A 16822-nucleotide genomic window follows, 5' to 3' on the forward strand; every position below is an offset into this window, starting at 1 on the left:
GCTCTTGTCCTCATCCCTTGCTTAGCAGGCTGGTCTGGGACCCCGGCGCTCTCAGCAGGGCCCCCGAAAGGAGCCACGCAAGATCATTGCTACAGTATTAATGACCGAAGATATAAAACTGAACAAAGCAGAGAAGGCCTGGAAACCCAGCAGCAAGCGGACAGCAGCTGATAAGGACCGAGGGGAAGAGGATGCTGATGGCAGCAAAACCCAGGTACTGGCAAGTCCTTTGTTTGGTCTCTATTCTTTCTCTTTAGGGTTTGCTGAGCCAACTTTGCTTATTTTGCTCCTGTCCATCCTATCCCTAGCCTCTTTATTCTCATACCCTTTTCCATCCCTCCCAGTGGCCTCTGAGGACCTCACTGGATCCTATTCCCTCTCCCCACCAGGACTGTTCCGCAGGGTGCGTGCCATTCTGAATAAGCTGACACCCCAGATGTTCCAGCAGTTGATGAAGCAAGTGACGCAGCTGGCCATCGACACTGAGGAGCGCCTGAAAGGGGTCATTGACCTCATCTTTGAGAAGGCCATTTCAGAGCCCAACTTCTCTGTGGCCTATGCCAACATGTGCCGCTGCCTCATGGCGGTTAGTTTCCACTGTTTTCTAAATCGTGGTCTGGCCTCCCACTTCTTGAGTCCAGCTTCTTGGTTCTCCTCCAGTCTGTGCTGTTGATGGCAGCCAAGAGGAGGCAGAGCCAGAGCTAAAGGTCTTCCTGGCTTTTAGGTAAAGACTGAGGGTCTTCCCTGCCCTAGACTAATCTGAATGTGACAATCTCTTTGACATACAGCTGAAAGTGCCCACTACAGAAAAGCCAACAGTGACTGTAAACTTTCGAAAACTGTTGTTGAATCGATGTCAGAAGGAGTTTGAAAAAGACAAAGATGATGATGAAGTTTTTGAGAAGAAGCAAAAAGAGATGGATGAAGCTGCTACGGTGAGAGAAAACCAACCAATTCCACTGCTTATTCAGAAGCTACTTAGCTGTAGAATTGGGGGTGGGGTAGTGGTATGGGGGTTTCTCTGCCTGAGGACATGAGTGCTTGTTGCTGGGTATAGAAATCCAGATGGTGGAGGACAGGGTTTTAGCCTTGTGGCTGGGTATCTTTTTGATGTGTTCCCTGTCTCATGACTGCCAGGCAGAGGAACGGGGACGCCTGAAGGAAGAGCTGGAAGAGGCTCGAGATATAGCCCGGCGGCGCTCCTTAGGGAATATCAAGTTTATTGGGGAGTTGTTCAAGCTGAAGATGTTAACAGAGGCAATAATGCACGACTGTGTAGTTAAACTACTTAAGAACCACGACGAAGAGTCCCTTGAATGCCTTTGCCGTCTGCTCACTACCATTGGCAAAGACCTAGACTTTGAAAAAGCCAAGGTAGGGGTCCTGGGATGTAGAAGGGGATAAGCTGAAGTATGTGGGGCCTACTGTCCACTGATAAACTCCCTGTTGGGCTGTCATGTCTGGGCCACTGAATCTCAGTGATGGAGATAAGGGCCTGTAGCTGGAAGTTCCTGGCCTGATCTCTTTGCTGCTTCTCCCTAGCCCCGAATGGATCAGTATTTCAACCAGATGGAGAAAATAATTAAGGAAAAGAAGACTTCATCCCGAATCCGCTTCATGCTGCAGGACGTGCTGGATCTGCGACGGGTGTGTGTCCCCACCTTCCCACTACTAATCTGCTGCCTCTGACCCCATATCCCCCAGTTGCTGCCTGCTTTGGCCTCTCTGATGTAATTGTCTTGTGGGTGGCTTCATGTCCCTACAGAGCAATTGGGTGCCACGCCGAGGGGATCAGGGTCCCAAGACCATTGACCAGATCCATAAGGAGGCGGAGTTGGAGGAGCATCGGGAGCACATAAAAGTGCAGCAGCTAATGGCCAAGGGCAGCGACAAGCGTCGGGGTGGCCCTCCAGGTCCACCTATCAGTGAGTTTGAGGCTACAATTGAGGAGGGGCAATGTGAGGGGTTGTGCTTTCCACTGATGACTTCTTGTTAGTGCCACGTGTCTGGGCCACTGATACCCTATGATGGAACTGAGGATCTGAGGAAGCGAGGCTGGGGTCAGCTCAGGTGGACAGGGCTGTTTACTCACTATTTCAGTATGCTCTCCTTTTTGTTCCAGGCCGTGGCCTTCCACTTGTAGATGATGGTGGTGGCTGGAACACAGTCCCCATCAGTAAGGGCAGCCGCCCTATTGACACCTCACGACTCACCAAGATCACGAAGGTAGGGGTGTGTATGTTGGAGGGAGTGATGTTTGTAATAGGAGGGTAATGAGGGATCAAAGTAGGCATTAAACACAATTTGGGTCTCCATCCCCTCATTCTCTGAGGTTGGGAAAGTGACAGCTGAAATTTTCCTCTTAGACTAACCGGTTAGATTACTAGAGACAGGACTGCCAACCCTAGGACGTGTGATCACATTGGTCTGGGCCACTCTGTGGTCAGCACACTGACATGCACACCAAATTAGGTAGGTTCATTCCCTGTTCTGTGCATCTCCCAGGCTAAAATGATTTTTACTGGTCGAAAAAAAGTGACTGTTGTTATGTGATGTGAAATTATGTAAAATTTACATTTCATTGTTCATAGTTTTATTGGAACTCAACCATGTTCATTCCCTTTATTCTCTGTGACTGCTCTTGTGTGACAGTGGCAGTGTTGAAGAGTTAGAATAGAGACTGTGTGGCTGCAAAGCCTAAAATATTTACTATTTGGCCCTTTACAGGAAAAGCTTGCCTGGCCCCTGGTCTGGGCTGTTGATGGCTGTGTGGCTGGGGGCTTTGGCCAGGTCAGACCTATGACTCTTCACCCCCTTTCCTTCCTCAGCCTGGCTCCATCGATTCTAACAACCAGCTCTTTGCACCTGGAGGTCGATTGAGCTGGGGCAAGGGCAGCAGTGGAGGCTCAGGAGCCAAGCCCTCTGACGCAGGTAGGGAGGCCGATGTAAAGAGCTGGGTGATTAGTAATGAGCTCTCTGGAGGGTAGAGCATTGTCTGCATGGGAGGCTTGTCTCCTTGCCTGTCTGTGGGGCTTTCTGTACAGTGTGGTTAGGTAATGCAGGAGCCGTGGACTACTTGGTGGGACTAGGGACTGAAATGCTTTAGTGTTGGGGCTAGAACCAAGAGTCCTAAACTGGCAAGTAGGTGATAGGATTTAAGAAAATATATCTTAATCTTCATTTACTGCCTCCCCAGCATCAGAAGCTGCTCGACCAGCTACTAGTACCTTGAATCGCTTCTCAGCCCTTCAACAGGCAGCACCTACTGAAAGCACAGAAAACAGACGTGTGGCCCAGAGGTGAGGCTTCCTAGATCTCTGTTTTTCACGCACATGGAGGATACCATGATTGGGTTTGGGTTGTTGCCATAGGAATCCTCACACACAACTGTAATGCCGAGAGGCCCTGGCTGAGCATGGGACATATTCCTGGTGCCAAGAACAAGGCCTGATGGTTGCTCAGCATGTTGGGTAAAGGAGCGAACTCCTGGGCAGTACAGGTGAGAGACCACGTGCTTGTCTTTCTTCCAGGAGTAGCTTGAGCCGGGAACGAGGTGAGAAAGCTGGGGACCGGGGAGACCGCTTAGAGCGGAGTGAGCGGGGAGGTGATCGTGGGGACCGGCTAGATCGCTCTCGGACACCTGGCACCAAGCGGAGCTTCAGCAAGGAAGTGGAGGAACGGAGTAGAGAGCGGCCTTCCCAGCCTGATGGGCTGCGCAAGGCAGCTAGCCTCTCAGAGGAACGGGACCGCGGACGGGATGCTGGTAAGGGGTTGAGAGAGGAAGGGAACAGAATAGTGTGGGCTGGTTAGGGACTAGTCAGTCCCTAGACAGTCTTCAGAGCTGCAGTTTGCTGGAAAGACTGGAACTGAAGAGTCTCTGATCTGTTTTGTACCCCTCAGGGAAGCGAGACGCCACCTTGCCTCCTGTGAGTCCCCCTAAGGCTGCACTATCAGAAGAGGAGCTGGAGAAGAAATCTAAGGCCATCATTGAGGAATACCTCCATCTCAATGACATGAAGGTTGGTAGTGGGAGGGGTCTGAGTGATGGTAGAGTGGGCAGAGACTATGCTGCCTGGTATACATCGTAGGGTCTAGACCAGATTCTGACGGCTCTTTCTCCTGTACCCTGTGCCCCCTGCAGGAGGCAGTGCAGTGTGTGCAGGAGCTGGCCTCACCCTCCCTGCTTTTCATCTTTGTGCGGCATGGCGTCGAGTCCACACTGGAACGCAGTGCCATTGCTCGTGAACATATGGGACGGCTGCTGCACCAGCTGCTCTGTGCTGGGCACCTCTCCACTGCTCAGTACTATCAAGGGTATGACCGACTTCTGTGACCCTCCCACTTTTACAAAACCACAAATTCCCTTCCTTTGTAGGACCTGTGGGAACCTTGGGGAAGAATGTAGGTTCCTCAACCATCCTGGTCAACATCATTTTTCTCAGGGGTAGGGGGTTGAGCCATCTAAGGACAAGAAGGTGTCCTTAGCTTGAGATAATTGCCCCATGTTGAGGAAATATTCCTGATGGGCTCCATGTTCAATTCTTTAGTCATGCCTTGTTACCCCAAAAGGAGGGTAGGCACCTGGCTCCTCTTTCCTAGAATGCCCTAACTTTGAATTCCCTTTGCAGGCTGTTTGAAATCCTAGAATTGGCTGAAGACATGGAAATTGACATCCCCCATGTGTGGCTCTACCTAGCAGAACTGGTAACGCCAATTCTGCAGGATGGTGGAGTACCCATGGGAGAGCTGTTCAGGTGAGCTCCCTTAGCTGGAATTCGGGAGAGTTAGAAAGGGAGGCGGGGTGAGGACGGAGGGGTGGTTGGCTAAGGTGCCCATGTTTAGGGAGGGTTGGGGTAGTATGGTGAGGGCTTAACAAAAACAACTGAATTTCCTTATAGGGAGATTACAAAACCTCTGAGGCCCCTGGGCAAAGCTGCTTCTCTGTTGCTGGAGATCTTGGGGCTCCTATGCAAAAGCATGGTGAGTGAGAGCCTTTCAGGGATGATGTGTTCAGGATTTTTCCTACTGTGCTTTTGGGGCTCTTTGGGGTGACACTGAAGCCTCTCCTGGTCCTTTGGTGGGATAGGGTTAATGGGGATGGATGGTAATGCTGTGTTAGTATCTGAGAGAGAGAGGCTGGTACTCCCTCAGACCAGTTCCTCTTAGAGTTCTGGTCAAGGCTGGAGAATGGGAATCTTAAGACCCTAGACCAGAGGTTTTCAACCTGTGGGTCGCGACCCTTTTGGGGGTCAAACGACACTTTCACAGGGGCTCCCTAAGACCATCCTGCATATCAGATATTTACATTACGATTCATAACAGCAAAATTAGTTATGCAGTAGCAACAAAAATAATTTCATGGTTGGGGGTCACAACATGAGGAACTGTTTTAAAGGGCCAGAAGGTTGAGAACCACTGCCCTAGAGCCTTGTTTGATTGTTCCATTCATTCTTTTATTCATTCATTTATTTTTTTAATAAATATTGTTGAAAGTATTACATAGGTCCTTTTTTCCCCCCATCGCCCTCCCCCCCATTCATTCATTTTTTTTTAAACTAGTGTTTAAAGAAACGCAAACATTTACTAGATAGTAGGCATTGATAATACAGCAGTGAATAAAAAAAGTTGAAAGAGGAAAAACAACTTAACAAAAACAACAGTGTGAAATAAAGCATGAAATAAAGTGATTGAAATTGAGTGTTTTAAGCACTGTGAAGTTGCAAAGAAGTGTCTGATAATGTTCATGATGGTATGCTTTCCTGGAAAGGTGCTGAAGCTGCCTAGTGTGAAAGTTAATTGTTGACTAGCAGGTAGAAAGGTGGGAAGATAGGTAAGGCAAGCTGGGTGTGGGGTTTAGTGGTAGTAGAAAGTTGGAAAGTGCAGTTTCAGAAGAGTTTAGCTACCTGGAACCTGGAGGAATGAGACTTGGAATGGAAAGGAATTGTTCTTTCAGCATACATAATTATGTACCAGGATAATTTATGTTTAAAAAAAAAAAAGCATGTTGAACTGTATTTTCATTGAATCTAAGGTGCCATAGATTATAGGATGTATTTATACTCTGCTAAGGAAAAGAAAAGACTTATGGTCATATTTTTAAAATGTAATATACTTCCCTAGCTGGTTTGGCTCAGTGGATAGAGCCTGGGGACTGAAGAGTCCTAGGTTTGATTCCGGCCAAGGGCACACTTTTAGGTTGTGGGCTGGATCCGCCAGTGCAGGAGGCAGCCGACCAATGATTTTCCTATCTCTCCCTCCCTCTCCCTTCCTTTCTGAAATCAATAAAGATCTTCAAAAAAAAAACAAAACCATAAGAAATGGTAATATAATAACTGAGACAACTCCATTTCAGTGGTGGTAAAATCCATGAGCATCTTTAAAATCCATGTACTGTAATAATCCTGTTAAGGGTTGATGTCATCATTTTGAATACCTGTGATTATGAAAGCGATCCTTTTCAGAATCTCTTGCCTTTTACAGGACATGGGCTCTCAGAATTGCTGTTTGTGTGAGGATTCTGATTTGCGTTGGGGGTGGGTGGGTGGGTGTATATGCTTCTAAAATCTTCTGGACTTGGGAACCAATAAATGTACTTGTTAGTTGTCCTTTCCCATCAGCATTTGTTACTTGGAGTAATGAAAAATGAAACTTTTAGAAAAAAAATGTAGGAGTGTGGAATAGGATGAGATATTTATTTGGATTTGGTTGTTTACCTTTTGTGATCCAATAATTCTTTGACATCTTTCCTGGAGGCTCTTAGGCCATTCACCCCCAAACCTGCAGTCTCATACTGGATGAGTTCCTTGTGTCTATGACTGATGTCTATGCCTGGTACTAGACTGTAAAGTTGGAGGTCCTGTGCCTATTTTGTACCTCTATAGCAGTGGTTCCCAACCTTTTTTATGGTCATGCCCCACCTAAGCATCTCTCAAATCCTGATGCACCCTCCCCCCAACCTCGACATATAATTCTTCTTATTTAAAAAGTAAACTATTCATGTGGAGGAAGCCTAAAAGGCCATTAACTTTGTCTAAACAAGCTTCCAAAGAACATGGCATCCATGAAAGAGAAAAATAAAAGAACAAAAGGACAGTTGAAGTACTGAGAAAGAAATCACTAAGAAATTGTTTTAAAAAAATAATATGAAGTGATACGAAAAAATAGCAAATAAAGTTTCAAAACATAATAGAAGACTGAAATGCATAAATATGTCACAATATACTGTATACGAGGCTCCTAGAACCATAAGAAATGCAAAAAATTCACTGTTAATAACTCATTCTTGAATTGCTCCCCCCTTAAAAATCAAATTGCCCCCCCCCGGGGGGGGGCATTTGCCTCACATTGGGAACTACTGGTCTATAACATCTTGAGCCTCTAGCTGGCACCTAGTGGCCTTTCAGTAAATATTTGATAGATGCCATTTGTGGTGCTGTGAGATTCTTGGAGAAAGGGATGCTGAGTTGGTCTTGTGTTTTTCAGGGTCCCAAAAAGGTGGGGGCACTATGGCGAGAAGCTGGACTCAGCTGGAAAGAATTCCTACCAGAAGGCCAGGATGTTGCTGCGTTTGTTGCTGAACAGGTTTGTGGCTAGAGCTCCATTTGGGGCTGGCCAGTCTTCCATCATCTCACTGACGTGGTACACTTACCTCTTGCCTATGGGCTCTTTTGCTTGCAGAAGGTGGAGTATACCCTGGGAGAGGAGTCAGAAGCCCCTGGCCAGAGGTTGCTCTCCTCTGAGGAGCTGAGCAGGCAGCTGGAGAAGCTGCTCAAGGAGGACAGTAGTAACCAGCAGGTGTTTGACTGGATAGAGGTACGTTTCTCTTGATATCAGGAGAGCAGGATAAAGGAGAAGTTGTTCTGGTGTGATGATGGGGGCAAAATTCAGAATTTATGGGTCATATGTTTTTCTTTTTCCTGCATAGGCCAACCTGACTGAGGAGCAGGTAGCATCCAACACATTAGTTCGAGCCCTCATGAAAACTGTCTGCTATTCCGCAATTATTTGTAAGAGGAGCCAGGGAGATGGTGGGGCAAGGGTGGGCCCAACAGACAAATGGAGGGAGGGAGGTTTTGGTCTTTGCCTCCTAGTTCTGAACCAGAATGAGGGTGCATTATCCCACTTATCCCTGTCTTTCTTCCCGTAGTTGAGACTACCCTCCGAGTGGATGTTGCAGTGCTGAAAGCACGAGCGAAACTGCTACAGAAATACCTATGTGATGAGCAGAAGGAGCTGCAGGCACTCTATGCCCTCCAGGCCCTTGTAGTGACCCTAGAACAGCCCCCCAGTAAGAGCCAGGCTGGAGGGTTGGGGGTGGGGTGGAAGAACCGCCAGAAAGCAGGGACAGTCATGGAAAGGTGGGTGGTCATTGGAGAGCAAAGTGCTCTGATGGTTGATTCCTTTCCTCTACAGTGTTTGTTTCCTTGTCTACAAATGGGAGGAGTTAGACTCAGCCTTGAAGGTGTGACCACCTGTTTTGTGCTTAGCCAGTTATTAGATGTCAGGAATGCAGAGCTGATAAATGTTTTTTCCCTTTGCCAGGCACAGGGCTGAGATGCTTTTCTTGCCTCATTTAATCTCACAACTATTCTTTAGAATAGATGGTGTTGTCCTCTTCCATTTTGGGAGACTGAGGGTCAGGTTAACATGCCTGAGGTTATGCATTCTGCAAATAGGTAGGTGCTGGGGCCCTGGGATATTAGTAATAAATCAAGCACAGTTCCCATGCTGACCTGGAGTGAGGAGTGTTGGAAGATAGATCCTTAGTACACTTAGTCTAAGGCAAGTATGTGAAAATCTTGGCCAGCTGGCTGAGATTTTGACATGCTTGGTCTAAGGCAGTGGCATGAGGCCCTGAAGTCAGGATTTTAAAAAGATTCCCAGGTGATTCTAAATGTGCAGCCAAGGTTGAGAACCACTGGTCTAAGGGATAATGAGTGGGAATTGACAAATGGGAGCTGAATAACAAGTAGGAGGGGGGAGACTTGGAAAAAGGAACTGTGTAGAAGGCCATGAAATAGGAAGAACTGGACAGAGGTAAAATAACTTGAAGGAAGACCATTGTGGGAGAGCACAGAAACCAGTCATGTGAGGCAAAATGGGGTCGAGAGATGGACATAGGCTGGATCATGCAGGGCTATGTAAGCCAGGGGTTGAGTTTTGGGCTTTAGCCTAAGGACAAGAAGAGGCCATTGTGGGACTTAAGCAAAATTAAAGAATTCTAATTCAGTCTTTAGATCAGGCTATTAGGGGAAGAGTATGGTTTGGAATAAGGGTGAATGTGAATGCAGTAGGATCAGCTAATCCAGGATGTGTTGGTAGTGGCTCAGTCTGGCTGTGGAGATGGGAGGGGTGTGGGCACATTGAAGACATACACTGACCTGGGAGAGGGCGATGAGTCATGCCTCCCAGGAAGGTTTTTAGTGTTTAGTAGGTGAGGTGATAGTGTGGTACCATCCATTGAGTGGTAGGAAACACTGGGTCAAGTTGAGTTTGTGGTCTGTGGGTGGGGGTGATCAGAGATGTTGGTAGACAGCTGCATATCTGAATTCATTTGGAGAGGAAGAAGTGAGGGATAGAGGTCTACCTGTGAGTTTTTAGCACAGGGCAACAACACATGCAAGTCTCAAGTAGAAAAACAACAAAAAGATACAGGATTGCCTGAGGGAGAGTGATGAGGGCCTGAGATAGTACCTTCAGGTGAAGGATCAACAGATAGGGATCAAGCAGGACAGGACCCTATGAGTGAAGGACAATAATTTTAGGAGAGGGAAGTGGTCAGTAATGCTAGATGCTGCTTAAGAACTCCATGAGGTGACCTGAAAATTACGGGCTTCTGCAGCATAAAAACATGGAGGCCATCCTGGCAGAATCATTTGGTGGAGTAGAATGCAGGATATTAATTGAAAAGGACCGAGTAGTATTTGACTAAGAAAAGAAAACAGCAAGTGTAAACAAAAATCTTTGAATTCAATCTCTGTCAAAATACGAAAATATTTTGTTTGGTTATGACATAGTGGTTGTAAAGGAGTCCTTTTGTGTTGAGATCAGAGAAACTTAGGCTTGAAAATACAGGGCAGATTATGTGTATAGGGTCCCCAGGGTGGGTGTGCAAAGGACTTAGAGCACAGGTTTGGGACAAATGATGTACTGCTGCCATTGCTGTAGGATGGGGAGGGGAGGCTGCCCACAGGCAAGCAGTTGTAGATTTGAGGGTGTGCATGCCCCTAAGAGCATCCTGGATTGCAGCTTCTTAGGCAGCTCAGTCAGTTTCACAAATGAACTGGGCTCTACATTCTATGGTTTATTCATTGCTCTCTCTTTAAAAAAAAAATTGATTCTTTAGAGAGAGAGAGAAGAAAACATTAATTTGTTTTGCTTATTTATGGATTCATTGATTCTTTTATGTGCTCTGACTGGGGATCGAACCCTCAAGCTTGGTGTATCAGGCCGCCATTAAGCAACTGAGCTACCTGGTCAGGGCTATATTAATTTCTTTTATATTTATGTATATATATGTTTTTGTTGATTTCAGAGAGGAAGGGAGAGGGAGAGCGAGAGAGAACCATCGATGATGAAAGAGAATCATTGATTGGCTGCCTTCTTCATGCCCCCTACTGGGGATTGAGCCTGCAGCCCGGGCATGTGCCCTTGACTGGAATTGAACCCGGAACCCTTCAGTCTGCAGACCACCACTATCCACTGAGCCAAACTGGCCAGGGCTTAATTTCTTTTTCCGGAAGAAATATATTCACTACTTTTAGGAATATAAAGTTTGCTTTGGAAATGCCGGTAGTGCAGTGTGGGGAAGGTTGTGTTCAGGGTTGTAGGACAAGTGCTTAGGAAGGCTAGGGGTGAGGGAGAAAGAGGGTCAGAGCGCAGGGGGTGCTTGAGTTGAGCCTAAAGGAATTCACTAGGAAGGTGACAAGAGAAAGGATTTTCCTGGCAAAAGATGTAGCACATAAAAAATGTCAAGGCCAGAGAGGGCGTGTTATGTTCAGAAGGTGAAAAGGAATCAAGTTTGTCAGGATCCGTAATGGGGGCCAGTAGATGTGTAGGTTATACCCTAGAATTGTGAGTGATACATCTGGGATTGTGATTCCAAATTCAGGAGTACCAATTTTACACAGTTTTCCCCGTTAATTATTAAAGTGAAGTTTGAAGCTGCCGAGGTGAGTGAAGCTAGGCAGGTTTGTAAGGTTTGGCTAAGTGACTCATTCCTACGCACCAGTCTCTTTAGATCATGAGGTTAGCGTCCCATTAAAGACCTAGTCACTCTGCTGAGATGGTCAAAGATAGATGTCTGGACAGTAGGTCAAGGGCTTGTTTTAACAGTGGAGCTTGGGAGGGATTCCTGTGGGTGGGATGGAGTGGCTGTGGGCAGCACACCTCTTACACCTGTCCTACCTTGCAGACCTGCTTGGGATGTTCTTTGATGCGTTGTACGATGAGGATGTGCTGAAGGAAGACGCCTTCTACAGCTGGGAGAGTAGCAAGGACCCCGCTGAGCAGCAGGGCAAGGGCGTGGCCCTTAAATCTGTCACAAGCTTCTTCAAGTGGCTTCGTGAGGGGGAGGAGGATTCCGACCACAACTGAGGGCTGGTGGGGTCGGGGACTTGGAACCCCATGGACACTCGGATGGCCCAGCCAGCCGCCCGGACTGCAGGGGGGTCAGCAGCAGCGGCGGTGGCAGTGGGTGCCTGTAGTGCGATGTGTCTGAGCTAATAAAGTGGCTGAAGAGGCAGGATGGCGTGGGGCTGCCTGGGGCCCCCCTCCAGGATGCTGCCAGGTGTCCCTCTCCTCCCCCCGGGACACAGAGATATATTATATATAAAGTCTTGAAATTTGGTGTGTCTTGGGGGGGCACCACTGCTTGCCCCTGGGGTCCTTTTTTTATTTTCTGAAAATCACTCTTGGGACTGCCGTCCTCGCTGCTGGGGGCATATGCCCCAGCCCCTGCACCACCCCTGCTGCTGCCTGGGCAGGGGGAAGGGGGGGCACGGTGCCTGTAATTATTAAACATGAATTCAATTAAGTTCACTGCCTCTGCTTTATGGCCTTCTCCCTCGGAGAAGGGGTATGGATCGGCGGGCAGCCTCCTTTCCAGAGCTGGCACTACAGCAGCTTCCTAGAACTTGGCACCCCTCTTACCTCTTCCCCTGTCCATGATTGTGGAAGCTGGGAATCACTTTCTTGGAGGGTGGCCCTTGAAGTGGATGTGGTTGGGTCCCCTGTTGGTTAGGAGGGGAGAGGGAGACAATAGCTGTGGGGTATTTAGTAGAATACACTTGGCTGGTTTCACTTTCCTAGCAGGATGTGATCCAAACTCTTGGCGTGGAGGTGGGCCTGAGTTTCAGGCTGTTCATAGCCTGCGAGTCCTTTCTGGTTACAAGGGCTCATCCATAAAACGAGGGCGTTGGATGCAGTGAGGTCCTATGGCCCCGTACAGTGCTACTGGCAGCCTGGCCCCGCCAATCCCGCCAAGACACGTCGACTCCCCTACCCTACCCCGCTCCACCCGCGTTGAGGGGTCACTCCGTGGCTGGGCCTGGGAGCAGAGGACAAGCTTCTCCCGGACGCCGGCTCTGCGTGGCCCTGACGCCGGCACGGCCCCGCCCACCCGCTCACTTTAGGTGGTGACGTGAATGGTCACGCCCCCCACGTTGACGTCACCGGACCGGTTCCCTCTCCCGGGAGCGGTGGCGGATGCGCGGTTCCCACCCCCCTCCCCTGACGGGTTTTCCCCTCCCTGGTGGCGGCCGCGGCCCGACCCTCTGCAAGCCGATGGCCCGGGTCCCGAGCGCGGGCTAGCGTGCCTGGGTTCCCGGCCATGGGCTGTATCGGCTCTCGGAGCCCGGCGGGTCAGGGTAAGAGGCCGGGCACTGGCTGGGGAGACCGGTCGCGGTGCGCGGGTGGGTCGGGGCCTTGAGGAAGGGGACCGCGTCGGGAGAGGGAGGAGCCTGCGCCAGGGAGGCGGGCCAGGCTAGAGGAGGGAGTGGAGCAGGCCTGAGCGGGGAGAGGGCTGAATCAACTTGGGTTCGGTCCCAGGGCCTGTCTGCTTCTGGGCTCTGCAGGGTGGACTCGTGTCTTTCCGCTTGGATTCCCACCGCTGAGGGTGGCAGGAGGCGCATGGCCTGGGGAGGGGTTAGTCAATCCTCACCAGCCCGTGGCGACTGTCCTTGTCCACCCCCATATACTCATGACCATCACCACCCAATTCCTACACCTCTCTTGCTGTCCTGGGAATGGCCCTATCCTGGGAACCTGCCTCTCTTGTCTGTGTCCCAACCTCCTTAAGCCTGCAAACGCTGGCCAAGTACCCTACCAGGGAATTTTTAATTAAACCTTACTCCCCACTTCAGTGTCAGATGGTTGATGAACGGGACTGAGACCCAACTTGGGGCACCTGTGTGCACCTGATCACCTCTCACCTCTTACAACTCTTTTAGTTCCCTTCCCCCACTCGCAACAATAACAATAGCAACAAATCACCCTACCCTGAGGAGGGAAACAGGAGCCTAAAGGGGGGCCATCAGGTCTTCCTGCCCACAGCTGCTGACCCTTGCCTTGGTTCCCCTGGATGGTGCATGCTGGGGCCTGGTCTTAGTCCTGTGCATCTGAAGTTGGCCACTCTACTTCAGTGTCATGGATTTCGCCAAGCCTAAGGCCAGGTAGGAACTGAAGATGTTGAGGGCTAGGTTTCTGATGGGTCCTGGGTTTCAGCGTAGGTGGGTCAGTCACACAGGCCTTCGTGTGGTTGGTACTTGAGGTCCTGTGGAACTAAGACTCAGAATTGTACTTTCCTTGGGTTCCCATGAGGAATTCTGGGATTTGTATTACACATTAGCCTCAGCGTTTGAAGCTGAGAAGCATAAGGCTGCTCTCATCTCTCTGGCCCTGTAACGGCTTGGAGCTCAGGAAGTCATTCCCTCCTGTAGTCAGGGGAGAGTTTGGCTGACCTCAGGATTAGGTACCAGCTCGGGCCAGGGATGGCCTGTAACCTGTGTCTGTCTTCTGGTTGGTAGCATTTCTGGGAACCACCAGCTGGATGAGGTCCAGGGACAGAGACGGCTGCTCCAGCTAAAGGTCAGTTGTGATATACATTGATTGCCTGTTGGCACTGCCTCGGGGAGGGGCCTCAGCTAGCTGAGCTCCACAGAGCTTGGCTGGGCCCCTGGCACTCCCACCTCCTCAAAGCCATGAGACAGGAACACTTTCCTTATGTGACTAGGAACAGGTTCCAAGTGGGGAGGAGAATGGCTCAACATCCGGAACCAAAATAGGAATAGAACTGGGAGCTGAGCCTGGAGCAGGTCTGGGCTTTTGGTTCTCTGCATCAATACAGCCAGCATGCCTATGATTTCTGTGCTGGGCAAAATGTTTCTTTGGCAGCGTGAAGGGCCTGGAGGACGATGGACTTGTCAGACAAGTCGCAGAGGTGAGACCAGGGACTGTAGATGTGATCTGGGAGGTGATGGGAACCTGAGGAGTAGGGTGCTCAGGTGGCAAGAGGAAAATTACTTTGGCTTAGATATTGGGAACCAGGCTGAAACAGGAACAGCCAGGCTGGGGCCAGACAGGCCATCAGGAAACAGCCTTAGGGGACTGGGACGAAAGAAAAAATCATCGGCTTGTCAGAGAAGAAGAGTAAAGCTGAGCCTGGCGAGAGGAAAGAACCAAGAGCAGGAAGGCAGCAAGCCTGCGAAGGGCCCAAGATGGTGGTGGGGAGGGGGCCGGGGATGGCGGTGGAAGGATGAATGAGGTGTGCTTTCCAAGAGGAATGGGTAGGCTGAGAAACCAGAGAGGATTCAGAATTTATCAAAGTTTAGGTTTCATCCCGAGGGTTTTAATGGCAAAATATATCCAGTGGAGGAAGGTGGTCAGTGGCTGCCACAAAATGGCCTCAGAGCAGAAAGGCTAGGGGTGGTAGGAGAGGGGCTTTCAGAGTTGCGGGAGCACCAGGTGGTTGGCTGCTGGTATTCTGGGAGGTGGGGGAGGGGGAGGAGGAATGATGTGGCAACACCGGATGAAAAGAGGGGGATCTTGGCAGAAGTGGGAGCCCAGCTGAACAGCGTTTCCCCCACCCCTCAGTGGCCTCGGACCCCGCGTGGGCTGTGGAGTGGATCGAACTTCCTCGGGGCCTCTCTCTCTCTTCCTTGGGATCTGCTCGTACCCTCCGAGGCTGGAGCCGGTCCTCGCGCCCTTCCTCTTCCTCCGTGGACAGTCAGGACTTGCCAGAGGTGCTGGGCCCCTGGTGTTGGTAGGGGGTGGGGGAGCCGTATCCACACGAAGGGGGTCTGTATCCCTCGCAGCCGCCTCGCCAGCCCGTTCCTGGCGTTCCTGGCTTCCTCTGCCTGCGAGCGGAGGCGCTATCCGGCCGGCAGTAAGGCCGCCCCCACCGGTCTGCTCTGCTCGGCGCCCTGCCAGCGTCGGCGGGCGGGCTGCTCGCGCCTTCGGCGCTGACGTCAGCGCATCCCGGGCCATATCCCGGGAGACCCTGTTGCATGGTGATGGGTTGCCAGGGAGACGTACACCTTTTCTCTGGGCCTGGGCCGCAGCTGCGCGGAGTGCTGGCACGGATGGTGGCGGCTGGGGGGAGTGAGGGGAGGGAGGGAGAGCGAGCCAGGAAACACCCAGCAGGTGCTCCTCCCTCCAGGCCTGGCCAGAGGCTACCGGCGCCACCCTGGGGGCCTTGTCAGCCAGGTACTGAAGGGGAGGGACAGAGGGGGTGGGCCTGAGGTCAAGGGGCAGGTAGAGCCCCTCTTGTGAGGGGTGGGAACTGATGGAGTAGAGCTAGGCAATGCCAGGGCGGGTGCCTGTACCTCTGGCTTCATTCATTTGCTGAGGGAAACATTTGCTTGGGTTTGCCAAGGAGCACAGAGCCAGGTGCAGGGTGGAGGTAGGAACCCAGGTGCATCAGACTCAGGCCCTGCCATCCTGAGATCCCTCAGGAGAGATGCAAGGGTGATGCTGGGGATGGGAACACGACTGAAAACACAGTAAGAGGTGGCACTTGAGTCAGGCCTTGAACGGTAGGGAGCATTTGTCAGGCAAAGATGGCATTCTTTGCCCAGGGAAAAGCTGGGTTTCTTTGCCTGGAGGAAGGCAGGAGGCTGCCTGCTGACAGGGAAAGTGAGAAGGGAGGTTTTATGGACAGAGGAGATCAGTGGTGGATTCCAAGCAGGCCTGGTAGGAGGCAGGGCCTCACAGAGCCCTTCAGTGCCTGGCTGTGAGCTTGCACTTCATTGGACAGTGAAGGGGCCCAGGAAAGATTTTAAATAAGGACATGTGGTGACCAGTGGCACCCCAGGAAAATGGGGAACATTTATACATTGCCTTGTTCATTCTGCCTATGTATTTTGAGAAATTGCTCTGTACCAGGCATTGTGCTAAACACTGGTGTGCGGCAGTGACCAAAAGAGACCGAATTTCTGAAAGAGCTTAAGACCAGTGAGGGAGACCAACAAGAAATAGGCAACATATAAAATAGACCATAATTACACACCCGAGATAAATTGACAGAGGATGGTGACTTGTTACAGACTGCAGAGGGAGGGTAGCCACCTGGTAGGGTGGCCAGGAAGCCTTCTCTGAGGGAGTGATATTTCAGCCAAGACCCAAAAGGTGAGAAAGAGCCAGCCAGTCATGGAAAGGGGGAAGGAGAACACTTACACAACATAGGAGGCTGAGAAAATAGCATGGAGTCGGAGGAGCTTGGGGGACTACCAGTATGCTAATCTGGGCAAGGAGCATTTGCAAAGGATGAGGGTAGTATTAGAGGCAGTTTGGAGATGGAATCGTTAGGTCTTAACAACAGATGTGC

The 16822-nt window shown here is 50.4% G+C and overlaps 2 protein-coding genes across 7 annotated transcripts in view; both read left to right on the plus strand.

Annotated features, from left to right (window-relative positions):
• EIF4G1 (eukaryotic translation initiation factor 4 gamma 1) overlaps positions 1–12034 on the plus strand; it is a 38981-nt gene extending 26947 nt beyond the window's left edge. For all 3 annotated transcript variants that reach the window (XM_006773628.2, XM_006773629.2, XM_006773630.2), the window contains 17 exons: positions 789–935; positions 1138–1374; positions 1543–1647; positions 1766–1925; positions 2123–2226; positions 2829–2931; positions 3197–3299; positions 3531–3763; positions 3901–4019; positions 4142–4314; positions 4629–4754; positions 4899–4980; positions 7483–7581; positions 7678–7812; positions 7925–8006; positions 8147–8287; positions 11414–12034. In XM_006773628.2, coding sequence (XP_006773691.1) covers positions 789–935; positions 1138–1374; positions 1543–1647; positions 1766–1925; positions 2123–2226; positions 2829–2931; positions 3197–3299; positions 3531–3763; positions 3901–4019; positions 4142–4314; positions 4629–4754; positions 4899–4980; positions 7483–7581; positions 7678–7812; positions 7925–8006; positions 8147–8287; positions 11414–11595 — 2331 coding nt within the window. In that variant the 3' untranslated portion in view covers positions 11596–12034. The remainder of the gene's footprint in view (positions 1–788; positions 936–1137; positions 1375–1542; positions 1648–1765; positions 1926–2122; positions 2227–2828; positions 2932–3196; positions 3300–3530; positions 3764–3900; positions 4020–4141; positions 4315–4628; positions 4755–4898; positions 4981–7482; positions 7582–7677; positions 7813–7924; positions 8007–8146; positions 8288–11413) is intronic.
• An 870-nt stretch (positions 12035–12904) lies between these two features.
• FAM131A (family with sequence similarity 131 member A) overlaps positions 12905–16822 on the plus strand; it is an 8558-nt gene continuing 4640 nt past the window's right edge. Inside the window, exons 1-3 of one of the 4 annotated variants that reach the window (XM_015570414.1) lie at positions 12905–13670; positions 14025–14085; positions 15091–15239. Coding sequence is in view for 1 of the 4 variants with exons in the window: in XM_006773633.2 (XP_006773696.1) it covers positions 14350–14437; positions 15091–15239 (237 nt within the window). In the remaining 3 variants the exon portion in view is untranslated. Of the gene's footprint in view, positions 13671–13735; positions 14086–14118; positions 14438–15090; positions 15240–15610; positions 15703–16822 lie in introns of those variants that run through there. The other 3 variants (XM_015570416.1, XM_006773633.2, XM_006773634.2) reach the window with 3 other exon arrangements.

The sequence above is a fragment of the Myotis davidii genome, unplaced genomic scaffold (assembly GCF_000327345.1).
Source record: "Myotis davidii unplaced genomic scaffold, ASM32734v1 scaffold27, whole genome shotgun sequence".
Taxonomy (NCBI): domain Eukaryota; kingdom Metazoa; phylum Chordata; class Mammalia; order Chiroptera; family Vespertilionidae; genus Myotis; species Myotis davidii.